The sequence below is a fragment of the Podarcis raffonei genome, chromosome 9, assembly GCF_027172205.1.
Source record: "Podarcis raffonei isolate rPodRaf1 chromosome 9, rPodRaf1.pri, whole genome shotgun sequence".
Lineage (NCBI taxonomy): Eukaryota > Metazoa > Chordata > Lepidosauria > Squamata > Lacertidae > Podarcis > Podarcis raffonei.
The window spans coordinates 57,789,366-57,809,063 of NC_070610.1; the positions used below are offsets into that span (position 1 = coordinate 57,789,366).

A 19,698-nucleotide genomic window follows, 5' to 3' on the forward strand; every position below is an offset into this window, starting at 1 on the left:
TGCAAAGTTAATGTATGTTCATCATTAATGTGTGTCCGATAAATGAAAGCCCTTCTCTCTTGTCAAAATCAGTATATGATGAAAAGCGGTTTGTCCACAAATTATATCCAACCCAGAAGATATAAATTAAACCCTTGGCTCTTAGAATTCAAGAACAACATACTCCTGATTGCTTCATTTTGAACTGAAATGCATGCCTGTTTAAATGCTGCACTGAAGGGCATACGCTTGCTTCAACAACGATATCTATACGTTTATCAACCAGGAACTTCCTGAAAATACTTTAACGCTACTGAAGAAGTGCCTTACATTCCACCCTTCTAAGCGGTGAGTGCCCTTTTAAAGTACAGTGAATAATGATGCTTAAAATAAGGGAAATGCAACTGCCATACTGCAGCCATCTGCTCCTACTTACCTAAAAATGAGAGCCATATATGCTGGTCTATTTTTACGTCTTCTTGCTAATTTTGCAGTTTGTGTCTATTAACAAAGACTCCAGTCCTGCTTATGTTTGTGTAGAGATGACAGTGCCTGGTTAATGTTGGCACAGCCACATCTATGAATCAATTATTTCACAAATTCTGCAAATCCATATTTGCCACCAAGTCATCTGCAGCCAATCATGGATTCCCAAAAGCCATACCTCTGTGAAAACATTTGTTTGCAAACTTTATGAGTATACTTGTTCTTGTTTTTTCATTCACACCTTATAGATGAGTTTCTATAGATATAATGTGTGGTCTGCAGACTTATCTGTGGCTCCGATCTGGTGGAACACTCTGTCACAAGAGACTAGGGCCCTGCGGGACTTGACATCTTTCCGCAGGGCCTGCAAGACAGAGCTGTTCCACCAGGCCTATGGTCAGGGCGCAGTCTGACTCCCTCCTTTGGCAATCCTCACAGAACTTCTAGCCCAATGGTTGTCATTAATTTGATTGGAATTAATTTTATAATGAAATGATTTTAGAATGTTTTATCGTTTTACTGTTGTTAGCCGCTCTGAGCCCAGCTTCGGCTGGGGAGGGCGGGATATAAATAAAATATAATAATAATAATAATAATAATAATAATAATAATAATAATAATAATAATTTATTATTTATACCCCGCCCATCTGGCTGGGCCTCCCCAGCCACTCTGGGCGGCTTCCATAAAAACCAAAAATACAGTAAAATATCACACGTTAAAAACTTCCCTGAACAGGGCTGCCTTAAGATGTCTTCTGAATGTCAGGTAGTTGTTTATCGCTTTGACATCTGCTGGAAGGGCGTTCCACAGGGCGGGCGCCACTACCGAGAAGGCCCTCTGCCTGGTTCCCTGTAGCTTTGCTTCTCGCAATGAGGGAACCGCCAGAAGGCCCTCGGCGCTGGATCTCAGCGTCTGGGCAGAATGATGGGGGTTGAGACGCTCCTTCAGGTATACTGGACCGAGGCCGTTTAGGGCTTTAAAGGTCAGCACCAACACTTTGAATTGTGCTCGGAAACGTACTGGGAGCCAATGTAGGTCTTTCAAGACCAGTGTTATATGGTCTCGGCGGCCGCCCCCAGTCACCAGTCTAGCTGCCGCATTCTGGATTAGTTGTAGTTTCCGAGTCACCTTCAAAGGTAGCCCCACGCAGAGTGCATTGCAGTAGTCCAAGCAGGAGATAACCAGAGCATGCACCACTCTGGCGAGACAGTCCGCAGGCAGATAGGGTCTCAGCCTACGTACCAGATGGAGCTGGTAAAATTTATTATTATTATTATTATCATCAGTGACAGCACCAGGCATCTGTTCCAGGGGTAGGGTAAGAATGCAGGGTTTAGATTCGATCACGTTCCCCTCTTTGCTTAAACAAATGTTCAGTGCTCTTGTCAATAATCATCCCCAAGGCATGTGCCCATCAGGCGTTAAAAAGCATAGTTCCACAAGTAGGTAAAAAGCAGGTGGCAGAAGCTTATGTGTGTTTGGCATAAACTGGATGAGGAGGTAAGAAAGTTATGTAGAATTTAAAATACAATTTGCTGTAGCAACTTACGGTATGCTTATTTGTTTTTCTTCCAAGCGTTTTAGACATAAGCTTAATTCACAGGCCACTTACGATTAGCCCTATTTCACAGCTCATAAGAGTGATCGCATAAGCAATGTTGTATGCTAGGAGGAAAGACATTCACTATCTCAGGAGCGACTCCAGTAAATTGGAGGTGCTGAAACAGAAATTCATGTTCATGGAAATTGCTGTTGTGGGGCATAACTTCACCTAAGTAGTTAAATGCACAAACAAGCAACTGATTATAGCTTGAGGGCTGGCTGTATTTTTAGAAGGTAACACAGTTGCAAAACATTGTGGTTGGTAATTATTTTTATAGCCTAGCTAAAAAAGAGAAAAGAATACAATGGAGACATTAAACTGCTAATTGGGAGAAAACCAAAAGAAATAATGCATCCATGGATTAGGCCTCATTGAACGCACTGAGGCGCCTGGACCTGCCTGCAGCTGCTACCTGGGGACTTCCATCTGCCTGGACTTGCAGCTGCTGAGAGTAGCTTAGGGGCAAGGACCCTATGAAGGCAGGCAGCATTGGTAACACCTGCTGCCCCAGCTTCTGGGCCAGCTCTATAAAGCCTGTCTTGGGGTCGGGGCCACCGTCCAAAGGGAGACACCAAAGGGTTTGTCCCTTGAGGGGGGGGCAGCACTTCAGGGGTGGAATGAGGGCATGGGCCAGCCTCTTTGTGGTAAGAGCAGGGGTCAGCAAACTTTTTCAGCAGGGGGCCGGTCCACTGTTTCTCAGACCTTGTGGGGGGGCCGGACTATATTTTGAAAAAAATATATGATCAAATTCCTATGCCCCACAAATAACCCAGAGATGCATTTTAAATAAAAGGACACATTCTACTCATGTAAAAACACGCTGATTCCTGGACTGTCCCCGGGCTGGATTTAGAAGGCGATTGGGCCGGATCCAGCTCCTGGCCCTTAGTTTGCCTACCCATGGGTAAGATCAATGTTTTTGAAGGGAATGTTTAAAATTGTTGTTTCAATTGTTAAGTGTGTTAGTATTAGTTTGCATACGTTAGCATTGTTAATGGTTTTAATTATTTGTTTTATGTATTTTGTGGATTTTTTATATTGTAATTTTATGTTGTGAACTGCCCTGAGAACCTACAGATAGGGCGGTATGCAAATTTTAATAATAATAATAATAATAATTAATAATAATAAAACACAGTAGGAAAGCTGCACAAGTTTTTAAATAAAGCAAAAAAATGCACATTGTACCACATCCAATTTACATTTGGGTTTTCAAGAGTGTATTTTCGAAACAGCTGATTTCCAAAAGAGATTTGATTCCCCCTCCTCCTTCCTTTTTCTTTTTCCTTAGACTTACTCCTGACAGGTTACTGAATGACCCTGTGTTTAGTGAAATCTCATCTTTATACCCAGCCTTCCACAAACCTTCCAGCCTTTTCTCACCCACTTTAAGATGTGCTAACTTAACTCTTCCTGAGGATATTAGCCAGCTGTTTAAAGGTAAAAATGAGGTAACAGATTTAAAGTCTAGGATTAATCATGATCTAATATATAATTTGTCATCATAGGCAAATTCTCAGTTTGCAAGCTGTCGACATAATGTGTATTTCTGTGTGAATATTTTCTGGTTGTTGAGGAATATTGTGAGCATGTACAGTATGCCTTTAGGCACCATTGGTTTGGTGGCGGAATATATCTTGCAAAGTGGTAGGTGAATTTGGAGAATTGTATCAAAATCTTGGGTTTCCTTCAACAACATGCGTTAGATGACCCCCAATTTAATTCTACAACAATCCTGTGAGGCAAGTCAGATCAAAGCAATTTGTTCAAAGCCACCCTGTTCAAATCTCTCTGTCCAGCAGTCTTCAATTGCAGGATTCTCCAATAAATAAAAAAAATGGGTTGGATCCAGATGTCATTTCTTCCAACGGGAGCATCCCTGTCAGCAGAAGGGGAGGAGGGAACATTTGCTGATTTTCCCTTTACATCCCCCAGAAGCACTTCCCACACTCTTCTGGAGGGTTGGGGTGGACGCCCAGGAACAATATGGGAAGGAGAGAAATCGGCCAAGGTTGTCTTCCCCGTGCCAGGGAGGGACTTTCGCTAAATCAGGAGCCTCACATGGACAGGAGAAGCCTTTTAGTGCATGAAGGGAGATGACAACCAGAAAAAGAATTTCTTTAGTTCATAATACTATGTAGTCTTAAAGTGAAGAAGTGTGCAAGGCTATCTGGGTAGGGTTTTTTTGTTTTTTGCTTAAAACTGCTTTCCCTTTTGATTTCTGGTATTTCCAAGCTTCTTTGCACTGATCTTTTGTCTTCTCTGGTCCACGTGATCCCAAATCCTTCCACTCCTCAGAAATACCCCGCAACAGTGGAGTAATAATAATAATAATAATAATAATAATAATAATAATAATAATAATATTTATACCACACCCATCTGGCTGGGTCTCCCCAGCCACTCTGGGAGGCTTCCAACAGAATATTAAAACATGATAAAACATCAAACTTTAAAAACTTCCCTAAACAGGGCTACCTTCTAAAAGTCCGATAGTTGTTTATTTCCTTGACATCTGATGGGAGGGTGTTCCACAGGGCGGGTGCCACTACTGAGAAGGCCCTCTGCCTGGTTCCCTGTAACCTCACTTCTCACAGTGAGGGAACCACCAGAAGGCCCTCTCCGGGCTGAATGTTGGGGGTGGAGACGCTCCTTCAGGTATCATGGGCCGAGGCTCTTTAGGGCTTTAAAGGTTAGCACCAAGACTTTGAATTGTGCTTGGAAACGTACTGGAGGTGAAATATTCAAGCTGTGGAGCTAGCATGCTTATTTTCCCCTCCAACAGTGTCCCTCCCATTTCTGCTGTAGCCATTCAGGTTGAGCAGGACTTTGGATCTGGCAGTTCTGTTGCTCCAAATTCTCCCTCTGTTTGCCCCAACAGGATTGTTCTGCCCAGCTATCTTTTAGTCAGAGATTGTTGTTAAATTGAAACACACACAAATTTCGGAGGAACTCAGTGAACACAAAGCGTTCTGTTATTTACTGTCACTGCATCCCATTAAACCAGAGGAGAGAAGCCTTTTTTAAGTAACGAAGCATTTAATAAATGTTTCCCTGGTGTATATCATTTCTGCTTTCAGATAAAGATGGAGATATTCTGTCACTGCCTGCCCAAGCGACTCCATAGTTTGTCCAGCTGCTTTTGTTTTCCCAGGGATTTTCCATCTAGCACTTCCAAAGGGAAGATCATTTATCTCTAATAACATGGTCTGAAGAATTGCTCCTCAGACCTATTACTCTGTTTCTAGCAGCAACAGCAACAGTGTTTTCAGTGCTGGGGGAAGGAGGACTGAAAGAGTTGCTGGAAAGTTTATAATGCTGTCTTTGTTGGCTTCTGTTAATAGAGGAAAACTCTGATTACCTAGCAGAAAGGTCGATAGAAGAAGTTTATTATCTCTGGTGCTTGGCTGGAGGAGACTTGGAGAAAGAGCTTGTCAACAAGGAAATCATTCATTCGAAACCACCCATCTGCACTCTTCCCATGTAAGAAACAAAAAAACCCCCGGATTTTAGGAATGGAAGCATGAAGTAAAAAAGTTAAACGATACAGTGAAGTGAAAGTGGCTTTAAAGGGGAAAATAGAAGTCCAGAGTCTGAAAAACAGTTGCATTGTCAAGCACCATGCAGTCCTTTAGAACCATAGCTTGAAAGCAGAGCACACACTTTGCCTGCACAAAATCCCAATGTTCAATTCCTAGTATCTCCAGGTGGACAGGGTTGAATTAACCATTAAGCAAAATAAGCACGTGCATCAAGGAAAGGGGGGGGCACGCACCACATAAATTTTTCATTGTCAATTTTTTAACGTGAATGGTCACAAATTGCTCAGCTGAGCGTTCATTTTTTCAGTTGAAGTATATTCAAAACCCCAACAGAAAAGCTGTGCTGTTGCAACAAGCCAGGCTGCATGGCTTATCTCTCCCAAGTGTAGAAGTAGATGTGTTATGTAAGATTAGTTTTAAGGCTTTGATGAAAGGTTTTGCAATTAGAAAATGCAGGAGGAAACTTTTCCAAATATAAATAAAATGGAAGTGTACGAAAATAAACATTAGTTTCCATCTTGTTGTAGGTTGTGTTTTGTTTCAAAAAATAAAATGTTATTTTACAGTTTTTATTTTGAATTGAATATATATGGAGGCACCATATATGTTTTAGGCCTCCAAAGGTCTTAATCTGGCCCTACAGGCAGGACAAGGAAATAGTTCTCTGCGAATCCTTGGAGAGCCACCAATCAATGTATACAATACTTTAATATGTCTCCAAACCAGTGTTGGCTCTAGATGATATGGAACCTAAAGAGGGAAATTGGGGGGGGGGAGAGAGAGAAACTGAAATGGCAATTCCTGCCAGCCATTCATTGGCTAGTCTCCAATTCCTGGGATTGGTCACGTGATTTCATTTTTTTTAAAGGCTCATTTAAATGAAGGTTTGCTCATCAGTGACTTGCATCCCTCTTTTGGCTTGCAGAATTTGCTCTGTTCCTGTTTAAACTTCTGCTTTAAATTCCCAGCTCAGCTCAAATAAACTTTGTTTAGGTGTAAGCTGTATCTGCTGCTGACCAGCTTTAGATTGGAATAGATGAGATCACTTCCCTAAATCTGAAGGCGAGCAAAATGCAATCTATATCAAATGCCAGTGGAAATAAAACAGAAGCATCCCCATTCGAAATGGGACAAGGATTGGGGTTGGGAGAAATTTTCCTTTCCCCCAAGCAAGGGTTCATGTAAACTAGATGTAGTAATTTTGGGGTTTGATTCACTATTTTATTCACCATTATTCAGCCCCTCTAGTGCCTATATAAATATATACCTTTAGATATAAAAAAGGACCTATATAAAGATGTCTTTATGAAAATCTATCTTCTCAAATCATTTTGATCTGTGACTCCCCCCCCCCCTTCTTCCTAGTTTTCTGTTTGAGGATGGGGAGAGCTTTGGACAAGGGCGGGATAGAAGCTTCCTTTTCGACGACACAACTGTGACTCTCTCCCTCTGCCAGCTCAGAAACGTAAGAATAATAGAATCACAGAACTGTAGAATTGGAAGGGAACCTGAGGATCATCTAGTCCAACCCCCTTTCATTACAGGAATATGCAGCTGTACCACATGGCAACCTGCAACCTTGGTATTATCAGCACCACGCTCTAACCAGATGAGCTATCCATGTGCTGAAATATTTGCAGTTTATATATTTTCCTGACCAAGAATGTAAATGGTTGCAGGAAAAGGGGTGTCTCAAACTGAGCCAGTGGTCTTAAGTTAGTCATGTCTGTTGATTTCAGTGCATCTTCTCTGACTATGACTTAGTGGATGCTACCCCCAGAGCTTTCAAAATACATGAGCACATCTCATTTTTCTCCTCGCTTTTTCCCATTCAATTTTCATTATTTAATTACAAATTCACTTACTCATTTGCTTTTGTTGGAATGCAGTAACTTAATCATCTTGTCATAGCGGTTTAAGACTGAACTCAGGCTTAGAACTTTTCTTTATTTTGGTCTTAAGTTTTTATAAAATGTGTTTGCCATGTTTAGGAATCAGATGGAGTATTCTTAACATTGCTGCAAAAGTTTGACATTTGCGGGGTTCTGAATCATTACTAGCCGAGGGGGTATGGAGAGAATTAGGAGATTCATGAAGATATTTAAATCTGTGTGCTATTTTTTGTTAGTCTGTTTGACTATGTTCATAATTCATCTGCATAAACTGCGTGATAGGGTATTCCAGACCCTGACTGGGAGGTCCATTTTGATGGTTTTTCACAATTTCTTGAAAGAATTTCGCTCCCAACAGCCATTTGATATCAATCTGATGATTTTGAACTCTTGGCTTCGTAGAGCTGAGCTTTGTGGTGTTCAGTTTTATTGTGAACGTCTTCTACTTCTTGGTCTTTTTATTTTTAAGTTCCCTTATGCATTTTTTTTTAAACAAACAGGGTGGGATAGAAGTGTTTACATAAATCCATATGTAACTTGAACAAAAAATTTAAAAGCAGTCATTTTATGAACAACAAAAGGAAACATTTTCGTTTAGTGTATTAACAGACATTCTGTGTTTTTCATCAACACACAAAAATCTGAACAAATAAAAGACTTTTATTATTTCGCTGAGCTTTTCCTCACATTGAAATGCCAGTAGAAATTGATATATATGCTAAATACAGAGAACTTTCTCTTTGGGGAAGATCTGGTCTGACTCTCACTATCTCCTAGCCAAACTTTGCAGTATTAGCTGAACGATTTTCTTTAGCAATTGGAATTCTCCAAGCCCTGCTGCTGGAATAGACTGTAATCAAAAGAGGATCAGTGCTGCATGATGTAAAGAGTTTTAAACTGCACTGCAAATCCCAAGAGAAGATTGTGCTGCAGTTTCTGACTAGGGCATGAATTGTATAAGAACATAGTCCAAAAGGTGATATTAAACTTAATCACGCTGCACCCCAGACTAAAGTTAATTTAACACCTGATCTTTGGGGCTATAGGCAGCAGAGCCCTGGCAGCTTCAAAAGACCACCATCACCTTAGTAGTTTTATTAATTTGATTTTTTTTATTTCAGTGTACGTTTTTCAGGTTGCATCAGAACATTTTCTGATGCCCGAGCGAGTGATCTAATTTAGCATGTTTATTTTCCTTGTGTTTAGTAAACAAAGCTAAATATGTTGAAAGTACCAGGCTTAACCAGGCTTATATTTGCAGTTGGCATCCATCCATGCTTCCTAAGGAACTTAGGAAATGGATTCTTCTTCCTCTCTCTCTCTGTTTGTGTGTGTGTTGTGTGTGTGTTGTTTCCTAGTAATCGGCATTCAGATGCATGCCAGCTGAAAGTAATATATTCATCATGACTTGAATATAATAACTTGCAGCCTTTGGTAGGCAAATCCATAGAGGATAAGGCTAATATCCTTTTAGAGGGATTTCACAATCTCACAGCCCAGGCCCAAGCCTTAGTTGTGGTTAAGGGATAGCTAGTACTATGCCTTCACCTGTTTAAATAGCTAATTTTGTTTCTTTTGAACCTTTTTTGAGGGCTAAATGAGCAAGAATTGTTTCTGAAGGCTCAAACAAGCAAGATAGTATTTTGAAATCATGTCCAAGATAAACACAGAGTAGATTAGGCTTCTCAGATCTGGTGCCCTCCAAATGTTTTTGAGCTTTCATCCATCATCCCTGATCATGCTGGCTTGGGCTGTTGGGAGTTGTAGGTCTCAACATCTGAACAACGCCAAGTTAGGGAAGGCTGGAATAGATAACTGACTTGACAAAATGGTCATTGTTGCTGTCGGCATTTTTCGGTGGTCGAGATGCCAGCTGGCTAGCCCCCAGCTGGATCATGCCCTTCCAGCCATGACGAACCCCCAACCTCTGGTGCGACGTAAATCAGCGACTCAGACTCAAAGCCTGAGCACACTATATCAGCAGAGCATACTGCTCAAACAGAAGAGGCAGGAGGCTTGTGGAAACATACTAACAAGCTACGGATTTATTAAGCATAAATCAGGACAAAAGAAACATGTTGTCTCTCTTTCCGTCTCCTCAGAGAGAGAGTCAAAAGCAAAAGCAATACACCATGGAAGTTCCCAGCAAACTGTGCTGGAATGTAAACAGACATGTGACACGCAACAGTTCCATGTCAGCAACTAAAGGTGGAATGGAAATTTCCAACAATTGTTTCCTTACATTAAATGCAGAATGTAATTTTGAGTGTTTTTGTGACCTCCCACAGAGGCTGAAAGATGTCAGTGGAGAAGCATTTTATCCATTGCTTGAAGATGAGTAAGTACATAGAATAAGCCATTTTCTTTGAGATCTTAGACTAGGGGTGGCTAACATCTCGTGTGGGAATATGTGTGAGTCTGGAATGCGGCCCCCAAGGGGTTGACAAATGATGAATGTGGCCCTCGAGTCAAAAAAGGGTAGCATCCATTGGACTATGGTATTCCTGTCCACTCTGCCTATTTCTTGGTGATCTGTGTGACTGGCATATCAGAAGGAAAATACTAGTTTAAAGTAGAGGTCAGTGCTCTAAACAATTTGTTTACTGTTGGATCATTGAGATTTTTGGAATGTTTCCCGCTGGTCAGGATTGTGAAGCAGTAGAAGTCATTGATCCATTTTTGGTTCTGTTGTGGGAACAGAAACCCTTGCTTTCATTACATTAGCCCCCAGCTTTAAATAAAACTGCTGAGTAGACAGGTGTGATGTTCAGAGCTAGTAATATATTTCTATCTAGCATGTTATTTATTGATCATTGCAAAAAAAAGTATTCTGACTTATAAATTATGAGATTGTCTCCATTTAGAATAAGAGAGTAAGAGAATTGATTTCACTTTTGAGTGTGTGTGATGATGATCTTAATTGCTTCAGCTTTTCCCAATTTCTTCTATAGTTAATTCAGTGTATTGGGGCAAAAGAAATAAAATAAATCACAACCACATCCTCTATTATCTTTTCAGCCAGTCAAATATACCCCATTCAAACAGTAATAATGAATTATCTGCTGCTGCTAATCTTCCTCTTATTATCCGAGAGCGGGATACAGAATACCAGCTAAACAGAATTGTCCTTTTTGACAGGCTGCTGAAGGTGCGTAGCACTAACAAAATTTGTAGACAATTTCCCTCATATACTGTGTTTATATCTTCATTTTGCCCTCAATGCTTCCTGCAGTGAGATATATATGTCTCATTCATTTCTCTTTAGACGTCAACACCAGGTGTGTTTCTTAAGAATCTGTATGTGGATGTACATGTTTGTGTGTATATTATTATTATTATTATTATAAAAGATATAGATTCAAACAGTATAGAAATACAAGATGCAAATTGAAAGTATTTCCAGTCCTGTAAAATGATATGTTGTCTCCAGGCCTATCCATACAAAAAAAATCAAATTTGGAAAGAAGCCAGAGTCGACATTCCTCCACTAATGAGAGGTCTGACGTGGGCTGCCTTACTTGGAGTAGAGGTAAGAAAGAGAGAGAGAGAGAGAGAGAGAGAGAGAGAGAGAGAGAGAGAGATTCTTAATTGCAAACTGCAGAGGCTGCTGATAATAACTGTGCAATGACTGCAGTTTCCCTGAGAGATAGCTGAATAATGTTTTGCCCATCTTCCCTACTCCTACAGAGACACAGGAGCAGGCTTAGTTGGGGGAAAGGAAAACCATTCAGTGGGATTGTGGTGTGCGCATGCGGGCATGAACATATATGCAAGATACGGCTTGATGAGGAAATAGTCCTTCCTTACTCTTGAATCCTGTTTTTGGGGAGAGGCAGAGCATTTATTATTCCAGTTCTTATACCGCATTTTCACAGAAATGTGCCCAAAACAGCTCATAATATGGTTGCATGATTTAATTCAGAACGCCCCCCCCCCCCAATTCTCTCCCCAACACCACCAGTCCCAATCAAGTTACAGAAAGGTAGCCGTGTTGGTCTGCCATAGTCAAAACAAAAAAATTTTTTCCTTCCAGTAGCACCTTAAAGACCAACTAAGTTAGTTCTTGGTATGAGCTTTCGTGTGCATGCACACTTCTTCAGATACTTCAGATTCTTCAGGTATCTGAAGAAGTGTGCATGCACACGAAAGCTCATACCAAGAACTAACTTAGTTGGTCTTTAAGGTGCTACTGGAAGGAAAAAAATTTTTTGTTTAGTCCCAATCAAGTGTAGTCTCTCCTTTCTCCCACTCCACTTCTCAGCATTCAGTCTCTTTGTGTGTTTGGAGTGGGGTAAAGTTCTGGATCAAAAGGTACTTTGCCCCAGTTCCAGGCAATATGTATGGGGGAAGCATGCCCATATGGCGTGCTTGTCCTAGTTTTGACATCCACACAGGGTCACAAGTGTCCGAAAACAGCCTGTGGCCATGAAATTGTAGAGTTTGTTACTGTATTTTAGTTAAGGAATTGTGCATTGTTCCGAGAGAAGGGTTTGGGTGATGGGCGGGGAGAGCCCTCCATCTGAACCAGAGAATAATTTGGACCACTTGTCAAAACTCCCATCAGAACCCTGCATGAATGAGTTTTGCTGGCATTTCTGTTAGTGCCGCATTTGTAGCATTAATTCTAGCAATGAGTTCAGTTGCACATGTAGGTTCTTACCGCTTTGATGTCTTATGGGTTTTAGGGTGACATTCAAGCAAAGTATGACGCTATTGACAAGGACACTCCAATTCCTACAGATAGACAAGTAAGCATCTTCTTTTCATATGATCACCTGTGAAATTATGAAAATACATTCAAGTACAACTTAATTATTGGACAGATAATAAAATAAACTTTCTGGCACACAAAACCCTTCACAATGTATAGTGGTACCTCGGGTTAAGTACTTAATTTGTTCCAGAGGTCCGTTCTTAACCTGAAACTGTTCTTAACCTGAAGCACTACTGTAGCTAATGGGGCCTCCTGCTGCCGCCGCACTGCTGGATCACGATTTCTGTTCTCATCCTGAAGCAAAGTTCTTAACCCAAGGTACTAGTTCTGGGTTAGCGGAGTCTGTAACCTGAAGCGTATGTAACCTGAAGTGTATGTAACCCGAGGTACCACTGTACTTCAAAAGAGTAATAGAACAATAAAATCTATCAGAATCCTTCATCTGTATGGTTCTGCTGAAGAGGGAGACTCTGTTTGTGCTTGTGTGCATTTGCCCAAGAACATGTATGCGCCTGAGTGTGAGGTGGCCCCTATTGACAAGAGTTTTGGGATGCCAGTGGAAAAATTTTACCCTCAACAACACCAAGATACCCTATGGGTTTGTGGCATAATCGACCTATTTGTACTCTCTTAGGTGGCTTTTGCACAAAACTTTCCTTATTTCCCATGACTTGTTCCATTCTCCCATTCAGTGATATGCAAAGAACAGCAGTTTTGGGAGGACATATTCTCAGATCCACCCTGGAACTAGTATGGGAGACTAAAACAGATGGAAACAGATGCCTGCTTTGAACTCTACGAACCCAGAGCGGAATTGAGCATACATTCCACTTTGGAGCTTTGTTATAGTACTTCTCTCACCCTCCTTTTCTGTGCTTGCCTATATCGTAGATTGAAGTTGACATTCCTCGCTGCCATCAGTATGATGAATTGCTGTCATCGCCAGAGGGTCACGCAAAATTTAGACGGGTACTGAAAGCATGGGTAGTTTCGCATCCCGGTCTTGTATATTGGCAAGGTTAGTTCAGCTGATTTACTATGCTGAGGAATTATTATTTTTTTAATCTTAAATTTACTTAGGCCATCAGGACCATATTTTATGTTTTCTTTCTATGCTGTAGAATAAACCACAACAACATACATACATATATATATATATATATATATATATATATATATATAGGTTTAGATATAAGAAATGCAGTAATTCAATCTGTTGGCTTTAAAAAAACAAACCCGAGTTTTGTGAATTTTCATGGAATTAAGAATTGTTGACTCTTCTGTTGTTTTCATGCTGTGCTTTAAAATATCAGTTAGATTATTTCCACATAGTGAATAAATTGTAGCTAAACAGAGTAATGATCAACATCTCAATTACACCTTTAAGTAATGATTTATAGAATGTAACATACCTGGAGTTTTTCTGCAGTTGGTGGACATTACAGAAGTGGGGGGGGGGGACAGACAAGTAAAATAAATTTTACTTCAGGATCGCTTCACACATTATGCTTTTTGAGGCAAATGCATATTGCTGCATGCGAGAAACACTTGAAAAAATATACACATTCTCTATACAGAGCATATGGCTGTGTTGGGGTGAGTGAAGTAAAACTGAGGACTGCGTAATATCTGGCAAATCACATTAACATCATTGGTGCATTCATTTGTTTTCGTCCCTTGTAGGTCTTGACTCCCTTTGTGCGCCGTTCTTATACTTGAATTTCAACAATGAAGGTAAGCATTTTCCACTCTTAGTTTGTTGTTCTCTCCAGATGAGATGTCTGCTATTTCCCATCTCTCATCTCTCCTCATCCTGTAAATAGTTCCTGCATGCGCTGAACTCCAGAAACTACATAGACAGGATGTCTCATATAATATTGTCACAACTGCTCCCTCATACCTGGCTTCCGTGGTTCACCGGTAATATAGGGATTTCAGCAACATGAGAACCAGCTGGTTCATTGCATACTAGCATAACTTTTCCACTTAGATTGCTGTTGCTAACATGAGAATATGCACATGATTTCTGCTGTACTTCTGATGCTTTGTTATGCCTTGTTGCTTATTCTTTTTAAGCCGCTTTGGTATTCATTACATAGAAAGCAGCATAGAAATACAGTCAACCAGTCATTCACCATCAAAAGAATGTTTGTGTAGATGCATTGTACAGAGATCATACAGCTCGGGAACATTGCTAATCGCTTCCACCACATCCTGTGTTGATCTGATGCGAAATTCATTACGGAACATAGTTGGGTGTTTTATGTACGTGAAGAAGTCTATTATATGTGTTATATGTATGTTAATGAGGATGCGGGTGGCGCTGTGGGTTAAACCACAGAGCCTAGGACTTGCCGATCAGAAGGTCGGCAGTTCGAATCCCCGTTGCTCGGTCCCTGCTCCTGCCAACCTAGCAGTTCGAAAGCACGTCAAAGTGCAAGTAGATAAATAGGTACTGCTCCGGTGGGAAGGTAAACGGTGTTTCCGTGCGCTGCTCTGGTTCGCCAGCTTAGTCATGCTGGCCACATGACATGGAAGCTGTACGCCGGCTCCCTCCTCCCTCGGCCAATAAAGCGAGATGAGCGCCGCAACCCCAGAGTCGGCCACAACTGGACCTAATGATCAGGGGTCCCTTTACCTTTATATGTGTTAATATAGGTGCCCCTTTGTCAAGTCCCTGATACACTTGCTGGTGCCCTGGCTTGGAAAAATGCAGGGAAATGTTCTAGCAGAAACTGATTGCCCACCTACTTCTGGCATCTCCCCTTTGTAAGCCTTCTCACTTCTGACTGGGGTTGGTTATGGGAGTGTGGTATAGGTGGGGAGGGTCTCTGAAAATCAGAGGAGGTGCTGTACACAAGCAGAGGTCTTACCTTTGGAAGAGAATTTTCAGGGGTTTGCTGGGGAAAGGGGAGGGTGGGAAAGTGACTTCTGCATGCTTTACGCAAGACCCAACCCTCTTTTTTTCATGGGTAGTTGTTAATTTTTGCAAATGTTTTTAAAATTACAGGAGCCTTTCGCATTCACAATGTAGCTTATGAAATAAAGTCTAATTTTACTGTAACAGTAATAATGTTATCTTTTCCTAATTATCTCCTCTTCTTTTTTAAAGCCCTGGCCTATGCCTGTATGTCTGCCTTTATTCCAAAATACCTGTATAACTTCTTTCTCAAAGACAATTCTCATGTGATTCAAGGTAGGTTTTCTGTTGAACCTCCTTTTTAGAAGTCTGCTTGATAGGTCTTATATAGCTTTACATGTATAGGGAGGTATTCAACTAAATGTTAACTGAGAGTAGACCATTGAAATTAATGGACCTAACTTAGTCATGTTCATTAATTTTAGTGGGTCCGCTCTGTCTCCACACTGTACATCATCTTCAATGCCTCTCTCGTTAATATATTATAACAGTATAGGGTGATTGTTAGATGTTAGCCATACTTAAATTAGATCAATTGAAATCAATCAAGAAGTAACTTAAATCCACTTATTTCAATGGTTTTGCTCCAAGTATGACTTAGAGCAGGGCTGTCCAACAGGTCGGTCGCAATCTACTGGTCGATTGCGGGATGCCCCTGCTCAATCCTGCTCAATCGCTGGAGCCTCCCTCTAAAAAACTTGGACAGCCCTGACTTAGAGGATATATTGGGTAATATATGACTGATATTTGTTAGTATGGTTCTGATCATCTCCATCAGATTCTGGGTGGTATTCAACCACGTTCTCTTCAGAACAGACCCACTAAAAGCTTATACCGTGGGGAAAGCTTTACTTCCTCTCTCATACCACTAGAGCTCAAGGATGTCCACTGAGGCTGAATGTTCAAAGACTCGGGACAGACAAAAGAACATAATTCTTCACGCATCACATAATTAAATTGTGGAACTCACTCCTACATGAAACAGTGATGGTCACGCAACTTGGATGGCTTTAAAAGAGGATGAGATACAAGAGTTTGTTAAAATTTAGGCTTAGCAGCTTGTTAGATCAACGCAGATTTAATTAATGCACTTTTTATTATTTCCAGTTTCATTTATAACAATTTTAACTGCTAATGTGCATGTAGTATCTTCATTACTCTTCCTTAGGCAGAGGTTCTTTTCTAACATTGATACCTTGTGACCCTTTTAACTGGCGATTGAACCTGACTCCTAGTGTGTGCAAAATACATACAGTACTCTGGTGCTGACTTTTCCTCAAAGGTAGAGCCTTCTCCCTCCCCAGGAGCTTGTGCTTCTTTCCTGCATATGAAATAAATTGGAGAAAATATAGAAATGGCACATGTAGCAGATCCAAACGACTTCTTTTAAAGTCAGACGCTTATGGTGCCTTTTGAAAATTCCTGAAAAATATATCTGTCTGGAACAAAAGAGAAATACCCTCATGGCTCTTGGCACTTAGAAGCTGTTGAAACTGTAATGCAAATAGCAAGACAAGATGAGGTGTGGTCACCGACTACACAGGGTGACAAGAAAAAACCTCCAGTGCAAACACAATCTATGTCTCATTTCTGGAAGGAAAATAGACCTGTGTGTGTTTAAGTATTCTACAAAGGAATACAGTTGATGGGACTAGTATTTTTTTAAAAAAACAGAAGCGGAAATAACAGAAGATAAAAAAAAACCCTGTTTAGTTTGGAAATAGCATGCTTTAAGGTTAGATAATAGAACTGTAATTTAATTGTACGGGGTAAACAACTTAAGAACTTCCTGCTCTATACGCTTTCATAAAAGCTTAGAGATGTTTAAAGGATGAAAGAAACTAGTTTTGTAAATGGAAAACTTTATATTTGGAAGTGTCCCTCCTCCCAGACATTTAGTCTACTCATGGTACAGTGGTACCTCGGGTTAAGACTTAATTTGTTCCGGAGGTCCATTCTTAACCTGAAACTGTTCTTAACCTGAAGCACCACTTTAGCTAATGGGGCCTCCTGCTGCCGCTGCGCCGCCGGAGCACAATTTCTGTTCTCATCCTGAAGCAAAGTACTTAACCCGATGTAATATTTCTGAGTTAGCAGAGTCTGTAACCTGAAGCGTATGTAACCCGAGGTACCACTGTATTTGCACCACTTGAAATAAAAAATGGCAGTCTTTTATGAGTCTTTTACAATATATAGAAATCGATACAGGTTTCAGGAGGCCACAGTGGTGCTTTGTTAGAAAACCCGTGAGTGACTGTTCCTAAACCCCTGAATATTCAAAGGGTGGTTCGTAAAGGCATCAGCCCCACACAGTGGCCTTCAAAGTAAATTTGGGCTATTGATAGGTTCACAGTCCAGCCAGCGTCACATGGGGACACTGATTGTGTGAATCACCAGTACTTCTTGTGGCTAAACATACGTGATTACAGTAGTTCAAAGAAGTGTGACTTGTTAGTGCACAAAATTGTGACTGCTGCGTATATGGATCCCACATTGAAGCATGAGTTTAGAAATCAGTGCCTCCATGCGCTTTTGGTTGCAAGTCTTTGACAGCCCCTAACTCTTAAGGTGTCTGTAGTATGGGAACTGTCAGCCTTAAGATGAGGGGTACGCATAGTATCACCACTTTCTTGTCGATGTGTCGCACACAGCCTTGGTATAGGCTTTTTCAGATTTTGAGAATGCAAAACTTGTTGAACTTTACAGCTAAAATATACTGAAGGAATAATTTGTATCATCTAAGCTAATGCTGTTTGGCTGATCCCAGCCAATAGATTTTCATGGAAAGACATGTGCCTTCAATAGACACTTAATTAACCATGTAATCCCGCAAAGCAATTATATTTTATGAGCCTTGCTGTTCAAATAAAGATGGTATTTAACAAGGTATAGCATATCCATCTAGAACCACTGAAGGCACGAATCCCTTGTTTGAAAAGAAATGTGCTTTTAGGAAACTAATTGTACATTTGTTTTCATCAGCACATAGCCGAGTTTATGTGATTAGTCGCTTTAAATACTTTACCTGTGGTTGGTGAATTCATTAGGAACGTAAATATGTTAACACTACATTCGGAGAAAGGTATATAAATTAAGGATCGTTTCAGAGGCTTAGAGATAATGCAGTACTGAAGGATCACGTGAGTTTTCATGCCAAAATAAAAGTACTCCCCAAAGCTCTGAGGCAAAAATAGAAGTAAGAATTCATTTTATTAATTAAATTTCTATACTGCTTTTCACCCGAGGATCACAGGGTGGTTACTGTATATAAACACAAGAATACATAACGGTAACAAGCAAAACCAGTAACCCCCTACAGTTTAAAAGGCCATGGATTATTTAATTAGCCATAAGTAGCAGGGTGCTATTGTGGTCACATCCTGCTAATGGACTTCCCATTGGCATCTGGTGGATCACTGTGAGAATAGGATTCTGGACTAGATAGAGCTTCGATCTGGTCCAGTGTGGCTCCTACAACTAATAGACTGAACATCAATTGACTGTAGCAACAAACGCAAAACCTGGTTTGTAAAAAACACTGATCTTATGAGAAGATACACTAATATTTTATTTACAGATAGATAGCCGTGTTGGTCTGCCATAGTCAAAACAAAAAATTTTTTTTCCTTCCAGTAGCACCTTAAAGACCAACTAAGTTAGTTCTTGGTATGAGCTTTTCGTGTGTGTATCTGTAGAAGTGTGCATGCACACGAAAGCTCATACCAAGAACTAACTTAGTTGGTCTTTAAGGTGCTACTGGAAGGAAATAATATTTTATTGGAAGTGCTACATAGAAACCAGGAGATCAAAATATCAAGCACCATAAATATGTTCAATGATCTTTTATGTATTATGATTGGTATAAAACAGATGGCCATAAACTGCTGCTCGCTACCGTCACAAATACTATCATAATCACACACCTGGCAAGCACAGATTAAAAGTAAATTATTTTTAACAGCTGAAGTAAACTTCCTAACAGCATGTCAAAGTGTTTAATGTTGTCCTATTAAAGAGGATGTAAAATGTATGTATACGGAAATCATGTACATACAAACTGCACATATGTACAAAATCTACTGCAATGTTTGTGTTCCCCCCCTTTTCCCCTTCTTTTAAGGGAAGGGAATAAATAATGAAACATAATATTGATGTGATTGCAGGCCACTTATAGTAAATATTTTGAGCTTGTTTCCTTGTGTTCTCTTTGTAATAGGGGATTCCACCAAGCAGACTTAGTTTCTGATCCCTAAGGCCTAAATTCCGAGTGAAATGTTTTCTAATATGTCTTTCCTTTTCTATCGCTCTTCCAGAATACCTGACAGTTTTCTCCCAGATGATTGCATTCCATGACCCCGAGCTGAGTAACCATCTCAACGAAATTGGCTTCATTCCAGATGTAAGTGGAAATGCTTCTTGTGCGTTTTAATAAATAGCAGTAGGGAAAGGGAAAGTGGGGTCAGTCTCAAAGGTTTGTTTCCGCATATCAGAACCCAAAACAAATTTGATGCAAGAAACCTTCAGAACCTGATAGGAGCTCCCGCTGCAATTAGTTGGTG

General features: G+C 40.4%; 1 protein-coding gene across 2 annotated transcripts in view; it reads left to right on the forward strand.

Annotated features, from left to right (window-relative positions):
• Positions 1-19,698, forward strand: part of TBCK (TBC1 domain containing kinase) — an 87,407-nt gene that overhangs the window by 35,712 nt on the left and 31,997 nt on the right. For both annotated transcript variants that reach the window (XM_053403897.1, XM_053403898.1), the window contains exons 9-20: positions 266-327; positions 3,363-3,511; positions 5,416-5,554; positions 6,979-7,078; positions 9,794-9,843; positions 10,524-10,653; positions 10,936-11,034; positions 12,191-12,253; positions 13,111-13,237; positions 13,903-13,953; positions 15,332-15,415; positions 19,453-19,538. In XM_053403897.1, coding sequence (XP_053259872.1) covers positions 266-327; positions 3,363-3,511; positions 5,416-5,554; positions 6,979-7,078; positions 9,794-9,843; positions 10,524-10,653; positions 10,936-11,034; positions 12,191-12,253; positions 13,111-13,237; positions 13,903-13,953; positions 15,332-15,415; positions 19,453-19,538 — 1,140 coding nt within the window. The remainder of the gene's footprint in view (positions 1-265; positions 328-3,362; positions 3,512-5,415; positions 5,555-6,978; positions 7,079-9,793; positions 9,844-10,523; positions 10,654-10,935; positions 11,035-12,190; positions 12,254-13,110; positions 13,238-13,902; positions 13,954-15,331; positions 15,416-19,452; positions 19,539-19,698) is intronic.